This window comes from Diabrotica virgifera, chromosome 7 (assembly GCF_917563875.1).
Source record: "Diabrotica virgifera virgifera chromosome 7, PGI_DIABVI_V3a".
NCBI classification, from domain to species: Eukaryota; Metazoa; Arthropoda; class Insecta; order Coleoptera; family Chrysomelidae; genus Diabrotica; species Diabrotica virgifera.
In genome coordinates, this window is record NC_065449.1 from 205,840,523 (window position 1) to 205,859,421 (window position 18,899).

The 18,899-nt window shown below is 33.8% G+C and overlaps 1 protein-coding gene across 1 annotated transcript in view; it reads right to left on the bottom strand.

Moving 5' to 3' along the window:
• LOC114339053 (regulating synaptic membrane exocytosis protein 2) overlaps nucleotides 1-18,694 on the bottom strand; it is a 142,111-nt gene extending 123,417 nt beyond the window's left edge. Inside the window, exons 1-2 of the mRNA XM_050657084.1 lie at nucleotides 18,691-18,694; nucleotides 6,108-6,232 (exon numbers count right to left, since the gene is read on the bottom strand). Coding sequence (XP_050513041.1) covers nucleotides 6,108-6,232; nucleotides 18,691-18,694 — 129 coding nt within the window. The remainder of the gene's footprint in view (nucleotides 1-6,107; nucleotides 6,233-18,690) is intronic.
• Between the last annotated feature and the right edge of the window lie 205 nt (nucleotides 18,695-18,899).

Here is an 18,899-nt window from a genome sequence, read left to right on the forward strand (position 1 = left end):
AAGCCGTTCAGATTCTTCGTTGGAGCAGAACGCAGTGAATTCATTATTTTTCTTTATGTGATGTATAAGTTTGCATGCATATCCTCTTCTCCGATGATTAGGTAAAGTGTATACGTATTCTAATACTCTTGGTACATCATGTTGTCCAAGTGGATCAAAGTCACGTTTCGATAAGAGTACAAATGATGCTGGTACTCCGCTGACATAAAAGATGTAGCAGGTAACTTTTGTGTTTGTCATCCATTGATCAATAAGTATATCATCTACATTTAACTGCTTAATTTTTCTGACTGCGTTCGGACCTCTGAACAACTCAATTTTTTCCATCTTGCTTCATCGATTGATTGAATGATACTGATTTTTGCTTTATTCATTCTATCATGTATCTGTGAATTTTGAAGGAGTGGGGGAACGTCATAGTATTCTATCGCGTATCTGTGAATTTTGAAGGAGTGGGGGAACGTCATAGTATTCTACACCGAAGGTTTATATATCATATAAACGTTGTATACATTATTATGTTCCGTTTACGGAAGGATTAGAGTTAATAATAAACATAAAAACTAGATGGCAAATGTAGTCTCCTATATATTGAATAGACGATTATTTAACTATAAAAGTAAAATACCAACCTACATAATATTACCCTCCTTGCCGTAGATAAAATACAGTATGCGAATCGCAATACCATTTTTTTTTGTTTGGTGATTTTCATGATACTACCCAACTTTCCGTAGAAAAGACTTGTACATGAGATGTTTGCTGGTTTGGCCACAGCGTATGAATGGTATATGTTCATTGTAGGAATGTATGATTGGAGGGAGATCGAGGATGTTTGTTGGTCATACTGTAAGTATGGTATACGTTGTTCTAGATGGCTTGGGCATAGTTACATGTTGCAGCCGACAGGTGGCGATTTGTATGACGAGATTATCAACTGTGATAGGATGTTTGATGGATTGGTCATACTGTAAGTATGGTATACGTTCTTCTAGATGGCTTGGGCATAGTTACATGCTGCAGCCGACAGGTGGTGATTTGTATGACGAGATTATCAACTGTGATAGGATGTTTGATGATTTGGTCATACTGTAAGAATGGTATACGTTCTTCTAGATGGCTTGGGCATAGTTACATGTTGCAGCCGACAGGTGGCATGATTAGGCGAAGAACTGTAATAGACGTGGAATCCCCATTAAGTTGACAGGTCAAAATATCTCCAATAGCAACAAATATATCACCGTTTTGGCAATGTTGCCATGTTTCTCCTTTCCTTCAACGTCTGTTGCGTTAAAATCAATAGCAACGAAGATATAGTGCTGTTTTGTCATTGCTGACATCTTTGTTGCTATGTTAACATATTCAATATCCCCTCTTTTTCCAACAAGACCTTATTCACAAAAATTGAACTAATAGACACGAAGATACGATATAGTGCCGTTTTGGCAATGTCTTTGCGTTTGTTTTTCATGTTAACATATTCCTTGAACCTTCCACTTTCCAACAAGACCTCATACACGATGATCGAGCTAGTAGAAACGAAGATACGATATAGTGCCGTTTTGGCTATGCCGCCATCTTTGTTTTTTTTTTTTGTGTTAACGTATTCGTCACCCCCTCCCCTTTCCGGTGATACCTCACACGTCACGATCGGACCAGTAACAACGGAGATATGCTTTAGTGCCGTTTTGGCTATGCCGCCATCTTTGTTTTTTTTTTTGTGTTAACGTATTCGTCACCCCCTCCCCTTTCCGGTGATACCTCACACGTCACGATCTGACGAGCAGTCGCGCCTCCACCACAAAAAGCGTCAAAAATGACCAGAATGGACCTTAAAATTTCTTATGGAGATTTACATGTAAAAAAGCGTCAAATTGCGCTAGAACTGTTGCTGCCCCTTTACTCGCGTGCGGAAAAGTAACACGCGTGCGGAAAAGTGAAAGTTTCTAAACTAAAATACGTGCGCGAAAGTAGACATTTTTGCACGCTCGTAGAAAAATAATATTATGCAACGAACATTTATGTATGATCATTATGATGCGAGTGTGAGGGTATGAGGGATATGACGTGAGCCGTGTATCGGAGAATATCGTATAGAATATGAGCATCATAATGTCAATTAAATGCGAGTAATATACATGATTTTTTCTACGATCATTCACAACAAAAAATATATTATTAAACTTTATTTATTTTGTTAATACAAATAAATTAAGTAATTTTATGATTAAATTACATTTAATAGATTTACACATTTATATTTTTTTCCTTTTCTTTCTCTTTCTGTATAGACATGACTGCCTTTTTTTCAATGTGCCTCCAGTAAGTTGTCACTCTAGCATTTTAGTGGTTTCCACTGATCGTCTTCCTATTGGAGAACCCTCTCTCACCATCCTTACTACTCTATATGTTATCATTCGAGCTTTCTGTAGCTAAATAGTGTGATGACTAAATACTTAAACTCCATCACTTGTTCAATTATCTGACCAATCAGCTCTAATTTACATCTTATTGGATTTTCTGTTATAACCATACATTTTGTCTTATTTCGGGAAATTACCATGTTCAATTTTCTGACGGATATATCTATTGAATTCATGCAACATAGGTTGTAAATCATCTTTACTTTGAGAGGTTAATATTGCATAGTCTGCATAGCAGATTATTTTAAGTTGTTTTTCTTCCATTTGGTATCCTTTTTTAGGTCTTACTTTTTTTATTATTTCAATTATGATCAGGTTGTACAATAAATGACTCAGGGAATACCCCTGTCCTGTCTTATGCCATTGCCAGCTTCAATTGGGTCAGTTAGTTCATATCCTACTTTTACTGTTATTGTATTGTTCCAATAGATGTTTTCAATCGTTTTAATTATTCCTAGATGTATCTAACTTAAGTATGTATAACAAATGGATAACGCGCTTTAATATTACCCTGGTAAATGCCTTCTTAAGATCCACGAAACATACAGTCGAAAAAATGAAAGAAATGTAATAATAATTATTACATGTACTTGCGCTGGCCAATTTTTTGTGTGACACGGTGACAGGAAAATACAGCGTGTTTTATATGTTCGTTCATGGGTATTCTTTCATTTTTCCGACTGTAAATATGCGGTTTGTTGTATTCTAATGATTTCTCTTGAACCTGCTTCAGTATAAATATAGCGTTGGTGCATGATCTTCCCGACCTAAAACCTTGTTGTTCTTCTGCTAATGTTATAATTTGTTATTAATTTTAACATAATAACATAATAATACTTTGGTTGTTAATGATGTATACTTTGAGTATCACAATTATTAACATGGATATGTATATAGTACCTTCCGTCTGTTCTTTTCCCATTCTGAGCATTTGTGAAAAACTATTCAGTTTTACAATTTTGTGGCTAAAGATTTGTGTTTTTTTTGCAAATGTGTAATATTTCCCTGTGGGTGTAAATTTTCGTGTTGTGTGCGTTTTTCTATCTCTTGATTTTTATCGTGACTGAAATAGTTGAGTTCTATTTGATTCTATTTTAAACTTCTTCGATATGTACTAAGCTTTATGGATTTTAATACCACTGACTTGTAGACCAGGGCGCATCTGTAAAAATATTAACACATTTGGACGTTGAGAGGTGACTCAATTTTTTTTGCAGAAATTGCTTGAAAATAACTCAGATAATAATATTTGAGTTATCCTCCCTCTCAAAAAGGTCCGGAACATTGTTTAAATAATCAAAATGTAAAAAAATGAAGGAAAAATTCGATTTTTTTCTTCGTTTTTTGGTTATAACTTTAAAAGTATTCATTTCCGAGAAAAGTTGTATTGACATAAAAGTTGCGTAATTAAATTTCCTACAATATAAAACTGGTTCAAAATTTAAAAAATAGTCACCCTTGTTGCAAAATAACAATAATTGAGAAAAACCCATACAAACACAAGTATTTGCATTTTACGTTTTTCAACCATTTATGCTAAACTTAGGACCTTCATATTTCACCCAGAAAAACTTTATGATACGGTAAAACAATACTGTAAATTTCATTACCATCGGTTTAATAGATTTTGAAAAATAAATTTTGCAATCCAGTTTTCGCAAAAAAAAATTCATTTCTTCAAAACGTTACAGGACTGAAAACAAAGCAGATATCAAGTTCAATTTTTTTTTACTTATAGAAGTTTGCTGTACCTTTCATTTGTAATTTGAAAAACTAAATTCGATTAACTACCACGGCGTCAGGAATCTTTTTAAATAAACATTAATTATTGGTGCTACGCGCAGGACAGCGGATAGTTTGCTCTGATTGGGCATTCCAATGACCTTTGATAATGATTGATACATTTTAATTTTTATTACGTTTCGATATAAATAAATAAATTTGTTTATTGCAAAATAAAAACACATACTCTATCCTTTGAAATAACACTTTTTTTAGCAAAAACTTTCTTTGTTCATATATTTTAACTTGGAGAATAAAAGTTTATTATTTTTAAACATATGCAATTGTTTAAACAATATTTTACAAACAATAATAAAATTAGTTTGATTTTTGTGGAATTAAAATATTAAAATATAACAAAATATAGTGTAAGAAAATAGTATATTAGATAAATATTGGAAGAAATTTTGGTGGAAATGAACTTGTGTGAATCGAACACCGCTGTCCTGCGCGTAGTACCAAAAATTAATGTTTATTAAAAAAAATTCCTGACGCCGTGGTAATTAATCGATTTTAATTTTGCAAATTGCAAATGAAAGGTACAGCACACTTCTATAAGCAAAAAAAAATTCAACTTGCTATCTGCTTTACTTTCAGTCCTGCAACATTTAAAAAAAATTATTTTTTTTGCAAAAGCTGGATTGCAAAATTTATTTTGCAAAATCTATTAAACCGATCTTAGTGAAATTTAACGTGTTGTTTAACTATATCATAAAGTTTTTCTGGGTAAAATATGAAGGTCCTAAGTGTAGTATAGATGGTTGAAAAACGTAAAAGGCAAATACTTGTTTTTGTATGGTTTTTTTTTCGAAATTATTGCTATTTTGCAACAAGGGTGACTATTTTTTAAATTTTTAACCAATTCTATATTATACGAAATGTAATTACTCAACTTTTATGTCTGTACAACTTTTCTCAGAAATGAACAGTTTTAAAGTTATAATCTAAAAACCAGTAAAAAATCGAATTTTTCCTTTATATTTTGACATTTTGATTATTTCAACAATGTTCCGGACCATTTTGAGTGGGAGGATAACTCAAAGATTATTATTTGAGTTATTTTCAAGCAATTTCTGCAAAAAAAATTGAGTCACCTCTCAACGTCCATCTCAAAACAGATGCGCCCTGGACTATTGCTCGGGGTTAGAGTAACGTCTGTGCAATGATTCTCTCACATTTTATCAGAGAACCAGAAAGTTTGGAATGGATTTATCTTTCCAAAAACTCATGGAATACAGGTGAATTCTCCGCAACCAAAGAAGTTTAAAGTAGGGAAGGTCATGTTCTTATTATTTTTATCGGCCACAAAGGATACTTGTTATTAGAGTTAACTAGAGAACATGGAATGTATTTTAATGCAAACCTATATAACTTCTAAGAAGCTATATTAAGACGATAATGTCCAGAGGAGCTCTCACTGAGTCATTATTCTACATAACAATACTCGACTTTATAGTACAAAAGAAGTAAAAGAAATTCTTAACGTAAAAAATGGAGAATATTAGAGCATCCACCCTGTAGGCTCGATTTATCGCCTTGCGATTTTCACATCTTTGGACCCTCAAAAAGACGTTAAAAGGTAATCGTTCTCAGTCGGACGAAGAAATACAAAATATATTTTACTATTTATTAATGAAAACTTTTAAAAATATTTTATTATTTAGGTACTAGTTGATGAAATTTTGACACTGAATTTGAGTATTTTATGATTACTAAATCCTATTCAAATAAGATAAAAGTTAAACATAATTCTATATTATGTAGGTAGTAATAGCATTTGGATGTAAAATTAAAGGTAAAGCAAACATTCCCCAAAATATCCCTTTTAATACCTTTTGCATAATTCAAACCCATATGTACTATAATCCATGTATAACATTTAGATATAATCTAAAAACATACCTTGTCACCCTGTTGCAATCCTCCCTTTTCAGCTGGCCCGCCAGGGACCGTCCAGACAATATAGGCGAAAAGACGGCCATCGGGAGCAGTTTTTCCTCCCACAACACGCATTCCGAAGCCACGAGCTGTAATAAAAACACAAAAGTGAGGTTAGGGAAGGAATACGAATGGATCTAATGATGGTATATTGTTCGGAAACATATGTTTTTTCTTAGTTTTGAATTCAGTCAAATTTGTTCGTATTATAAATATCGCATATGCTTTTTAAGAGGAGATAAATATGTTTTTCTACGACCGTTTAATAATATGCTCATTATTTGCTATTTTTAAATAGATAATAATAACACCCATTACTTTACCCGTGAGTAATATTTCATTACTCACGGGCTGAAGTTAATCACGGGTCATTACTCACGGGTTGAAGTTAGATTCAAGTGGTGCATGGCAATTTTAATATACCTATTAGCACATAAAAACATAAACTTGTTTATTTAATAAAATAATCATTGTAATTTATATCAACAATTAAATTTGAAAAATGTTTACAGGATTTTTAATTGTATCAATTGTTTGGTATATTTTACGTTTAAATTTCAACATTTGACATTTTAAGATTGACGTTATTAAAAAGTAAATATAAACAATCGGTATTAATTCCGTAAAAGGGATTACGGATATGAAATTTATATCAATGAATTCTCTTTTACTTACTGTTGATTGTACAACAGATTTTTTTGAGAGCGCACGTTATTTTTCATGAAATTGCATTAAAATATGTCTTATTTTTAAAAGCTACCGCCATTCCATGACACTAATGACAACTGTTTACTGTTTCATTATTTCATAAGATCAAGGAGGGTAATTCTAACAGAGTTGCCATTGTTATATAAAATATGTTTTCTTATGAAAAATAAAATCTTTTGATTTTAAATAATGTTAGTAGTGGATAATTATATTTATAGTTGATAATTATTAGAAAAGACAGAAATGATGGCTTCGGTGGTGTAGCTATTCTTATCCACAATTCAATTATTTTTAGTGAACTAAATTTAAACTCTAATTTTAATACGGAAATAGAAGTTTGTGGTGTAACAATTAAATATAAAACAAATGATCTGAATATTTTATCGATATATAGACCTCCTAAAAGTAAAAGTTCAGTAAATGATTGGACAAACATCTTCTCGCAAGTTAATAATTCAGCAATTATAGGAGGAGATTTTAATGCTCACCATACTATTTGGGGATCTACTTACAATGACACTGTTGGAACACAACTTATTAATACCGCAGATGATCTCAACTTTATCGTAATAAATAACGGTGAGCCTACTGTTCTAACTCGACCAGATCAAAACAGTTCAGAAATTGATGTAACCTTTGTTACTCCTGACATAGCTAAAAAAATCCATTGGTACATACATTCAGACACACTAGGTTCTAATCATTTTATTATCAATATGGAAATATTAGATAGTACTACAAATGAAGAGTTTATACCGAGAAGTAAGTGGAATAATAGAAAAGCCAATTGGACTTTATACACAACCTCAGTTGAAAATTTTTTAAATGGCGTTTACGAAATGGACAGTATGTCTGATAATTATAGCTTTCTAATAGATAATATGAATCATGATGCGCACATTTCAATCCCGCAATACAAAACTTTTAAAAATAAAATTCGTTGTTCTCCACCTTGGTGGAATACAGAATGTGATACAATTATTAAAGAAAGGCAAGAAGCACTGGAAGTATATAAAAAAATACTAATTTTGAAAGTTATATAAAGTGTCAAGCTAGCATGGCTAAAACTAAGAAGAATCTAAAATTGATAGCTAAAAAGAGTTGAAAAGATTTTGTGTCTTCTCTAAACAGAAATACTCCTACTACAACGTTGTGGAAGCAAGCCAGAAAACTAAATAGAAAATCAATTCTAAATGCATACAATTTAAATAACACCTTAGAGGATGAAATCTTTGATAAAATTGCTCCGCCATCTGTTAAACCACCTAGTACTCATAATTATACTCAAGATAAGCAAAGCCATTTTTTACTAGAACCTTTTAATCTTACAGAACTAGAATATGTTCTAAAAAATCGAAATAACACGAGTCCAGGATTTGATAATATTAAATATCCAATGATTCAACATCTCCCTAAAATTGCCAAACTTCTAATGTTGGATATTTTTAATGGTGTAATCAGCAATGGGTGCAGAGAGCTAGCTGATTACTCACTCACCTTAAACTCTAAAATCAATGAAACTGAAGCGAAGCAAAACAAACCCAATAATACCTTTTATCTCAAAAAACGTTACAGAATCGGAGCTTGGAACGTCAGGACCATGTATGAAGCGCCAAGACTAGCGCAAGTAGTAAAAGAAATGGAAGAATTAAGGATACACATTATGGGGCTATCTGAAATAAGATGGCCTGGGCAAGGAGAGACAACAATATCAAACGGAGGAGTGCTGTTGCACTCTTCTTCTTAGCCTTCTATCGTCCACGTTTGGACATAGGCCTCTCCCAACTCCTTCCATCGGTCTCTATCCTGAGCAACATATTTCCAATTCGTTCCGGCTACTCTTTTAATATCATCAACCCATCTCATCTGTGGTCTTCCTCTCGGTCGTTTACTTTGGTAAGGTCTCCAATGTTGTATCGTGGCATTCCAACGTTGGTCTTTTTGTCTAACAGTGTGGCCTGCAAAGCTCCATTTAAGTTTGGCAACTTTTGTTGTTATGTCCTCGACTTTTGTTTTTGATCTTACCCAGTCGCTCCTCTTTTTATCTGACAGTCGTATACCTAACATTGCTCTTTCCATAGCTCTTTCTGTTGTAGCTAGTTTATTCATATTTGCCTTGGTTAGGGTCCAGGTTTGACACCCATATGTCATGATAGGAAGGATGCACTGGTTGAACACTTTGGTCCTCAAATATTGATGTATTTTGCGGTTCTTAAGTATCCAACCAAGTTTTCCAAATCCTGCCCATGCTAGTCTTGCTCTCCTATTAATTTCCGCACTTTGGTTTTCTTTGTCAAGTTTCAGGATTTGGCCTAGGTAGATATATTCCTGGACTTTTTCTATCTCACTGCCATTTATAGTTATGCGTCTGGGGTCATCTGTGTTTGTCATTATTTTTGTTTTCTTCATGTTCATTTTTAGACCGACGTATTGGGAGCTGCCTGCGAGTTCCTCTATCATAATTTGCAGTTCCTCGAATGAGCTCGCTATAATCACAATGTCGTCAGCGAATCTGAGGTGATTTAGCTTCTTGCCATTAACGTTAATGCCATAGGTTGACCAATTTGTCGTTTTGAAGACGTCTTCTAGTGCTAGGTTGAAAAGCTTTGGCGATATTACGTCTCCTTGTCTCACGCCTCTCTTAATAGGGATGGGATTTGTATTTTCGTCTAGTTGTACTATCATAGTTGCATTTTCATATATATTATGTATTAGTTGTCTATATCTCGAATCTATTCTACAGTTATTAATAGCTTGTTCTATGGCCCACATCTCGATACTATCAAACGCCTTTTCATAGTCTACGAAGGCAAGAAATACGGGTAGTTGGTATTCATTTGCCTTCTCTATCAATGTTCTCATTGTCAGCAGATGGTCTGATGTACTATATCCTTTGCGGAAGCCAGCCTGTTCCACTGGTTGGTAATTGTCCATTTTGTAGGTCAACCGGTTGTTAATAATTCTCATGAATAGTTTGTATACTTGACTGAGCAACGATATCGGTCTGTAATTCTGTAGGTCACATTTGTCCCCTTTTTTGTGTAAAAGTATTACTAGACTTTCGTTCCAGTCTTTAGGGATCTTGCTATTATGGAGACATTTATTAAATAGCTCTGTTAGTATAGGGATTGTTACTGTCTTGCTTGTTTTCAAGAGCTCGGCAATTATACCGTCCTTTCCTGGAGCTTTATTATTTTTTAGTTCTTTTAAAGCTCTTTCTATTTCGAATCCCTTTATATTTGGTAGTACTTCTGATCCCACGTTTTTTATTTTTCTTTTGACGTTCTCCTTTGTTGATTCATTAGGCTGGCTTTGCGAACTGTACAAGCTTTTGTAGAAGTCTTCGACTATTTTTGTTATTTTATATTTGTCCTTCTCTTCCTTACTATTGGCGTCTTTAATTTTAATGATTTTTTGAACACCCAATGCGGGTCTTAGACATTTTAAGCCTCTGTTGTTTTCAATGACTCGCTCTATTAAGTTCTCGTTCCATTTTTGTAAGTCGCGTTTTAGTTCTTTTCTAATTGTTTTATTAAGTTCTATGTATTCTTGAGTATGGCGTTTGTTTTGCGTTAGTAGTTGTCGTCTTTCCGTCATCAGTTGTTTAGTTTCGTTGCTTATTTTGTCTTCTTTAGTACTTGTTTTCTTTGCGACCTGTAGTCCGGCTTCGAGAAGGTTCTTATTGATGTTTTTGTTAATTTCGTCAATTTCATCTTGATTATGTGAAGGATCATATTTGAACTTATCCGCTAAGACCTCTCGGAATTGCTCTTCATTTGTTTTTACTTTAAAGGCATCTATTCGCGTTGTTTTTTTAAATATTCTTTTCCTCTCTTCTTTTATGTTAATATTTATTTTGCTCTAACTATACGATGGTCACTACCCGTTGTTACGTTGTTTATTGTTGTTACGTCTTCGAATATTCTTTTGTTGTTTGAGAGAAAATAGTCTATTTCATTTTTGGTGGTTCCGTTAGGTGCAACCCATGTCCACTTTCTGTTAGGTTTCTTTTTGTAGAAGGTATTCATAATATACATGTTTTCTTGTTCCAGAAATTCCATAAGTTTTTCTCCCCTTGTGTTTCTTGTGCCGAATCCAAAATTTCCAATCTTGCTTTCAGAGTTTTCAATCTTACTTCCAATTTTGGCGTTAAAATCTCCCATTATTATTATTTTGGATTCTCTGTTGGTGTCTATAGCTTTTTTAAGATCTTCGTAAAAAGTATTTATTTCTTCATCAGTTGCCTTTTCAGTTGGAGCATAAACTTGCACAATCTTTAATTTGGTTTTTGGATTTAGTTTTAAAATCATGTATGTAACCCTGTCTGAGATGCTGTCAATTATTTGAATTTGTGATTTTCTCTTCTTGTTGATTAAGAAACCTACTCCACCGTATGTATAGTCTTCATTGCCTTTATAATAGAGCCTGTTGCCTGAATGTAAGTCCACATACCCTTCACCTCTTCTTTTAACTTCTGATAGTCCCATTATATCCCAATTCATATTCCCTAATTCCTCTTCTAGTTCGTAGAGTTTTTCGTCTTTTGCCATGGAACGGATGTTGTAAGTTGCTATATGGAGTTGTTTGTTGTTCTTCTTTTTCAATGTCGACTTGCCTCCCCCAGAATCCTCGAGGCAGACCGTTATTTCGGTGTGGGACTGTGGAATAAACTTCCTACCCACCTGGGGTATCTTCCGTATATCTGTTGAAACCGACATTTTTGATTTGTGGAGGTTTTGGCCATAACCCACCACGCTGGCCAGACGGGTTGGTGGGTGGGAGGGGATATTAGGGAAGGAATTTGGGGTTTGGATAGGATAATACGGAGGTTGGGGCCTGGTTACCTCTAAATAGGAAATGGAGGAAAAAACCAGGAGCTCGCGTGGGCAGGGGCGCTAAATCCCTGAAGTAAGTCTGCTCTCTATCGGGATCATAGAGGGGTACCTACCCGCTACCACGGGTAGGTTGCACTCAGGAAACGATATAAAAGAAGACAGGAGGAATGGAGTTGGGATCCTTCTAAGTAAAGAGGCAAAAAGAGGGCTAATAAAATGGCATCCTATATCAGACAGACTAATAGTAGCACAATTCAATTCTCAAATAAGAAAGATAACCATTATTCAATGTTACGCACCGACAGAGGTAAGCGCAGAAGATGAGAAAGAAAATTTCTACCAACAATTAACAGATACTATCGGACAGGTGAACAAAGGAGATATACTAGTAGTCATGGGAGATCTGAACGCGAAAGTTGACAAAGACAACAAGGGAGTGGAAACATGCATGGGAACACATGGAATAGGGAATAGAAACAACAATGGAGAGAAACTCGTAGAACTTAGCCTAGAAAACAATCTTGTCATTGGAGGAACGATTTTCCCACACAAAAACTGCCACAAAATAACCTGGATATCATCAGATAATAAAACGCAAAATCAAATAGACCACATTTTGATTAATAAAAAATGGAGAAGTAGCCTTCTAGATGTACGAAATAAAAGATCAGCAGATGTAGGAAGTGATCACCACCTACTAATAGCAGAAATAAAAGTAAAAATGAAGGCAAAACGCGGGAGTAAACAATATAACAAACGAAGAAGATACAATATACAACGACTGAAGGACAGTGAAACCCAAAAAATGTGGAGTAACAAAATAAAGTTGAACACAGAAACTGTAAACAACACACAGACAAATATAGCAAACAAATGGGATATGATCAAAGAGGCTGTACACCAAACCGCACAAGAAGTGTTGGGCTACAATGAAGAAAAGGAATCAGAGTGGCTAAGTGATAACACACGGCAACTCATAAAAAAGAGGAAAGACTTAAAAGCCGAACTAAATAGAATACAAAAATTAGAAGATAGAATCAGAATAACCCAAGAGTATGCAGATACAAATAAACAAGTAAAAAAGAGCGCTAGAAATGACAAAAGAAAATGGACAGAGAAGATGGCGCGCTTAGCAGAAGAGGCAACCGAAACAAATAATCAGAGAGAGCTATATAGAACCACTAAACGTCTTGCAAATAAGAACTTCAACAGTCACAAACAACTAAAAGACAAACAAGGACAACTGCTTACAACAACTGAAGAGCAAACACGAATATGGCATGAGTACTATAGCGAACTTATGACAGAAGAAGAAAATGAGCCGCCGTTCCAAGAGAGTAACGACGTAGAGCCAAATGAAAATTATCTAAAGATAAACGAGGAAATTCTAACGAAAAAAGAAATAGCTGAAACAATCCGGAATGAGGAACAACAAAGCAGCGGGAATGGAAGATATCCCAGCAGAACTGTGGAAAGCGGACACTGAGAGAACCGTGGACCTAATAGCACCATTATTAGCAGATGTATGGACTAAAGAAATCCTACCTAAGGAATGGAATAATGGAATTATAGTCAAGCTTCCAAAAAAAGGGGACGTACAGCTATGCGAAAACTGGAGAGGAATAACGCTGTTATGTTGCATAAATAAAATATTAGCATTTATTGTTCATCAAAGAATCAACAATATAATAGACAAAACTCTCAGAAAAGAACAAGCGGGTTTCAGAAGGGAAAGATCCTGTATAGACCAAATTTCGACGGCAAGAATCATCATAGACGAAACTATAGAGAAGAACGCAGCCTTGATAATGGCCTTTATAGACTTTGCTAAAGCCTTCGACAGCATAAAACATACAGCCCTGTGGAAAATCTTAAGACTAAATAGATTACCTCCAAAGATCATTGGAATAATCAAAATGATGTATCAGCAAACAACATGTCAGGTATTGCATAAAGGGCAAATGACAGATAAAATACCAATTGAAGTAGGTTTAAAACAAGGTTGCATACTGTCACCTTTGCTCTTCAATATATGTCTTAATCATATACTGGAAAAAACAATTGAAAGAAAAAATGGGATCCCTTGGAACTACCTTCAGAACAAGAAACTAGCAGATATGGAATACGCAGATGATATCTGTTTCGTAGCGAACACAATAGATGATATGAAGAGCATGTCAAGGAAGCTAGAGGTGAAATCGGCAGAAGTGGGTCTTAAAATCAACACGAACAAGACAGTAGAGATGAGAATAGGAGTAACTAACTGTGATAAACTATATATCAACCAACAAGAAATAAAACAGGTTCAAGAATTTTGCTACCTAGGCAGTATAATCAGTGCAAAAGGTGGAGCTCAAGCAGATATTAAACAGAGAATACGAAAAGCACAACAAGCTTTTGGAACCCTCGCAAATATATGGAGATCAACACAGATCAGCCAAAATACTAAAATAAGGCTATTTAATAGTAACGTGAAAACTGTGCTACTTTATGGGAGTGAAACATGGGCAATAACTGACGGAAATGTAAATAAAATCCAAGTTTTTGTAAATAGGTAGATGTCTACGTAAAATTCTAAAGGTATACTGGCCCAATACCATAACAAATGTGGCACTATGGAAAAAAACCAAATAAGAACCCATCAGAACAACAATAAAGAGGAAAAGATGGAACTGGCTGGGACACACACTGAGGAAAGAAAATGCAGACATAACAAAACAGGCACTCAAATGGAATGCAGTAGGACAAAGAAGCAGAGGACGCCCGACCAAAACATGGAGGAGTACCGTTGAAGAAAACCACAAAAGTATGAAGAAAACCTGGGGAGAAATAGCAACCATGGCCAGAAATAGAGGAGAATGGAGAAGCTTCGTGGATGCCCTATGCTCCTTCACGGAGTAACAGGATTGGATATATATAATCAGCAATAAATCAGTTATTGATCAATTTCACGATGTAATTGTTTTACCAATATTAAAACCAGGTAAAAACTCAAATTTGGCTCAGTCATATAGACCGATTTCTCTTATGTCCTGCATGTTGAAAACTCTAGAACGAATGATAAAACACAGGTTGGAATGGTGGCTAGAAAAAAATAAACTTCTTCCAGATTTTCAGTTTGGTTATAAAAAAGGATGTGGTACTTTAGACGCACTTTCTACACTAGTAACAGATATTCAAAACACATTTTCCAACAACACTTATTTACCTACAATATGCTTAGACATTGAAAGTGCATATGACAATGTCAGTCTTGATATTTTAAGGGAAAAATTAATAAAACATTTTCATATACCGTCTCAGTTGGTTGAAGCTCTTTATAATTTTTATTCTTGCAGAAAGATATATCTGAGAACTAATAACAATAAACTGAGAGGTCCTAGATATAATAATTTAGGACTTCCACAGGGATCAGTATTGAGTCCTCTTTTGTTTAATATGTATACTGCGGATTTGCATAAAGTCCCTACTGACATCTTTAAATTTCAAATAATACAATATGCTGATGATTTTCTTCTGTATTCACAGGCCAAAACTTATGTTAACTCGGTTCAAACCTTAGGACGAATTCAATGTTGTGTTAATTCATGGTTCAATCAAAACGGATTCGAAATAGCTCAAAACAAATCTACTGTATGTATTTTCACTCGACATAATATTCCAAAAATAGAGAATTTAAAACTTAATGGCTACGGCTACGCATTTTCTTCTTCCATTAAATATTTAGGAATGATTTTGGATCGTAAATTGACTTGGAAATTACATATTGACTTTATGATAAATCGATGTAATAAGGGTCTAAATTTTCTTAAAGTAATTTCAAGGACATGGTGGGGAGCTGATGTTGAAACTTCCATACTTTTCTATCGATCAAATATTAGATCTATAATTGATTATGGATGTATTCTATATGGCTCAGCTTCTAAACATATTTTAAACAAAGTAGACGTTGTACAGAACTTAGGACTCCGTATCTGGTTAGGAGCTATGAAATCAACTCCAAATAAAGCTTTACATGTAGAAGCTTTAGAAATTCCACTCAATTATAGAAGGAAATATCGCAGCCAGAAATTTTTAATGAAAATTCGTTACCTAAATATCGGTCTTTACCAAAATATTAACAAGCTAAATGTAGCGGATTTAACTAATAAATACTGGAAGCTAAAGAACTCGCCTCCACTTTGCGAGGCTTTTCGAGTTCTGTCAAATTTTGACTGTGATTATAACGTGATTGATAGCTTTGGACTTGAAGATTTTCATTCTTTTTTACATACAGTTAAATTAGTAAAACCAAGTTACCATGAAAACAGTAATATTAGCTCTAACATCTTAAGAACATTCTTAGAGAATTGGCCAGACTCTGTAAATATATATATATATATATATATATATATATATATATATATATATATATATATATATATATATATATATATATATATATATATATAGATGCATCTAAGACGTTAGTTGGCACTGGATGTGCCTTTTACCTACTAAAACAGAAAAAATGTTTAAGTTAGGCCATGATTTTTCTATCTTCAATGCTGAAGCCATAGCAATTTATGAAGCCCTGCAATATTTTAAAGAATCAGAAGATATATCTACAACAATTATTTCCGATTCACTCTCTGTTCTTCTTGCTATTCAAACTATAGATTTTCCCAATAACAATTCAAATATTTATATCCTACTAATTAAGAAAATCCTTTTTGAAATTCATAAAAATAAAAGAAGAGTGAACTTTTTATGGGTTAAGGCTCATATAGGACTAACGCATAATGATATGTTGATAGTTTGGCTAAAAAAGCTATTGAGTATGGTACTTCAAATAATCGTAAGTTTTGCATATTTGATTTAGTTAACACTATTAAGCATCGAGTTAAAAATCAGTGGAGTCAATCATGGCGAGATCTTTGTAAACAATCCAAATCTCAGTATTCACTGATTCAACCTTTTGTTCCAAATATATATTGGTTTAAAAATTATGTAGTACCTCGAAGATATATAACAACATTAATTAGAATAAAGTTTGGACATGCTTGTTTCCCTCTACATCTATCAAGAATTAAAGTTTTTGATTCAAATCTTTGTACTGAATGTCAGAGGGTGGGTGATTTGAATCACACTTTCTTTGAGTGCACAAAATACATTCCATACACCTATAATTTAATCGAAGATTTAATAAAATGTAATGTTTTTCTACCTTTCAATGTATCCCATCTATTGTCTCTGAATAGCAAAAATATATATGATTGTTTAATGAAATTTATCTGTGAAACTAAAATTAACCTCTAAACTTTTAATCCTGATAATTTGATATATTATGTTCATATGAAAAAAGAAGAAGATGTATAATGGAAAAATGTGGTGAGCAACTTGGACAGTCCATAGCGGCCAGCTGCGGATTTTGAACTGAGTAGAGAGCTGTGGAAGAGTTTGCTATAGAACTATAAAGACCTCATTGCCTTCTTTATGTACGAATAGAAAACAAAAAGTTGTGACTGGCTAATTGGCACCCAAGTCTATGCCATAAAAAAAAAGATAATTATATTTTTCTACTAATCCAAATAAAAAAGGTCGTAGAAAAAGTATAGTATTCTACTTACATATAAGGGCTATTACTCACTTTGATGAATTACGACACTCGCCTACGGTTCGTGTCGCAAACTTCATCATCGTGAGTATTAGCCATCATTACATGCTCGTTGAATAATATACAATTATACAATATATGTACAATATATGTACAATGTACTAATTATACAATATATACTAGACAAACTATGCTAGAGCTATATACTGTAAAAATTTAAGAAAAAAATATTAAAATCTAACAGAGTTGTAGCGAGGTAAACGCAAAAAACGTGATTTCAATTTTTTTATTTTTAGGTTAAAATTGCGATTTTGACAATGTTCCCCCACATAAAATTTAAAATAAACTTCATTTTCGTTTTCAGCACCCTCGAAAATATAAAGTATGAATAAAATTAGCCATTCACACCTCCGTGGTCAGTATCTCGAAAACTAAGTGCTTTTTTGAGGGTGTCCCGATAGTGTATATGTGATACCACAGTTAGACTCCATTATGTATACAAGAGTAAATGCTTCTTACATTATATTTACCATTAATTAACATTAGGTTTACGAGTAATATAATAAAAACTTCTTTCTCTGGAACAATACTTATTAAAAATCAATATAACCATTTTGGTCGATAACGAACGTAATATTTTAGTTCTAATTTCATTGTATTATTACAAACATTAAATACCAATTTGGGTTAATCGCTTGTCTCTAATACGAAGAGAATTTATGACATATACGAATGGTTTATTTTATTTACCCCAGAAATAATAATAAAATAATTATTGTCTTTTGAAGAAAATATATTAAATACATGTTTTATGAAATAAAAAGGTGCGTATAAAATTTTTAGATACTAGGGGGTGTAATAAAATGGTAGGTCATAAATTAATAGTAAGGGAGCGAAGTATGCCAAATGTGCAGTCACTCGAGCGCTTTGGGGACCTATTGGGTTGTGAAGAGTAGGTCATACAACCAAAAATAGTTAAGTAAAGTTTTCCATTTTAGTGAGGACTTTTCCATTTTTAATTTAATTTTCCATTTCCAACAATCCTTTTTTAGATTATAGCGCCATCTATCCATGATTGAAAAAATGTCTCAAATAAAAGTTACTTTTTTTACGTAAGGAATCCAAATCTGCAATAAAAAATGGGGCTCCCATTTAAGATATTAAAGTAACCCCCCACCCCACCTCCGTGGGGGGTCGTGTTTGGTGCTGTTCTATAGATTTTTCAAAAATAATGAATAAGTGTATTTTTCAGTTTTTCGATCAGATGTTCACCCCTCTCCGAGGGAAGTCGTGTTTGGTATCATTCGATAGATTTTTGAAAAATATTAAGTACGTATGTTTTAGTTTTTCGATTTGTCATTCATTTCGCAAAATATTAGCTTTTTTCTTGTGAAACTTTGGGACTCACCCATTTCCTCACGCTCCGGTCAAATCGTCAGATTGTTGATATACACTGTTTTGCATGTACTTAACTCAGGCCCCCCCTTAACGAACTCCCCTGCATTACGAGCCAATATATGGTGGAGCTACCTTTTCAGGGTACAAGGTTTCTCCCCATGTAATAATCTGACGTGCTCGAGTTACTGCAAAAATCCCCGCTTGGGCTCCCCTACCAAC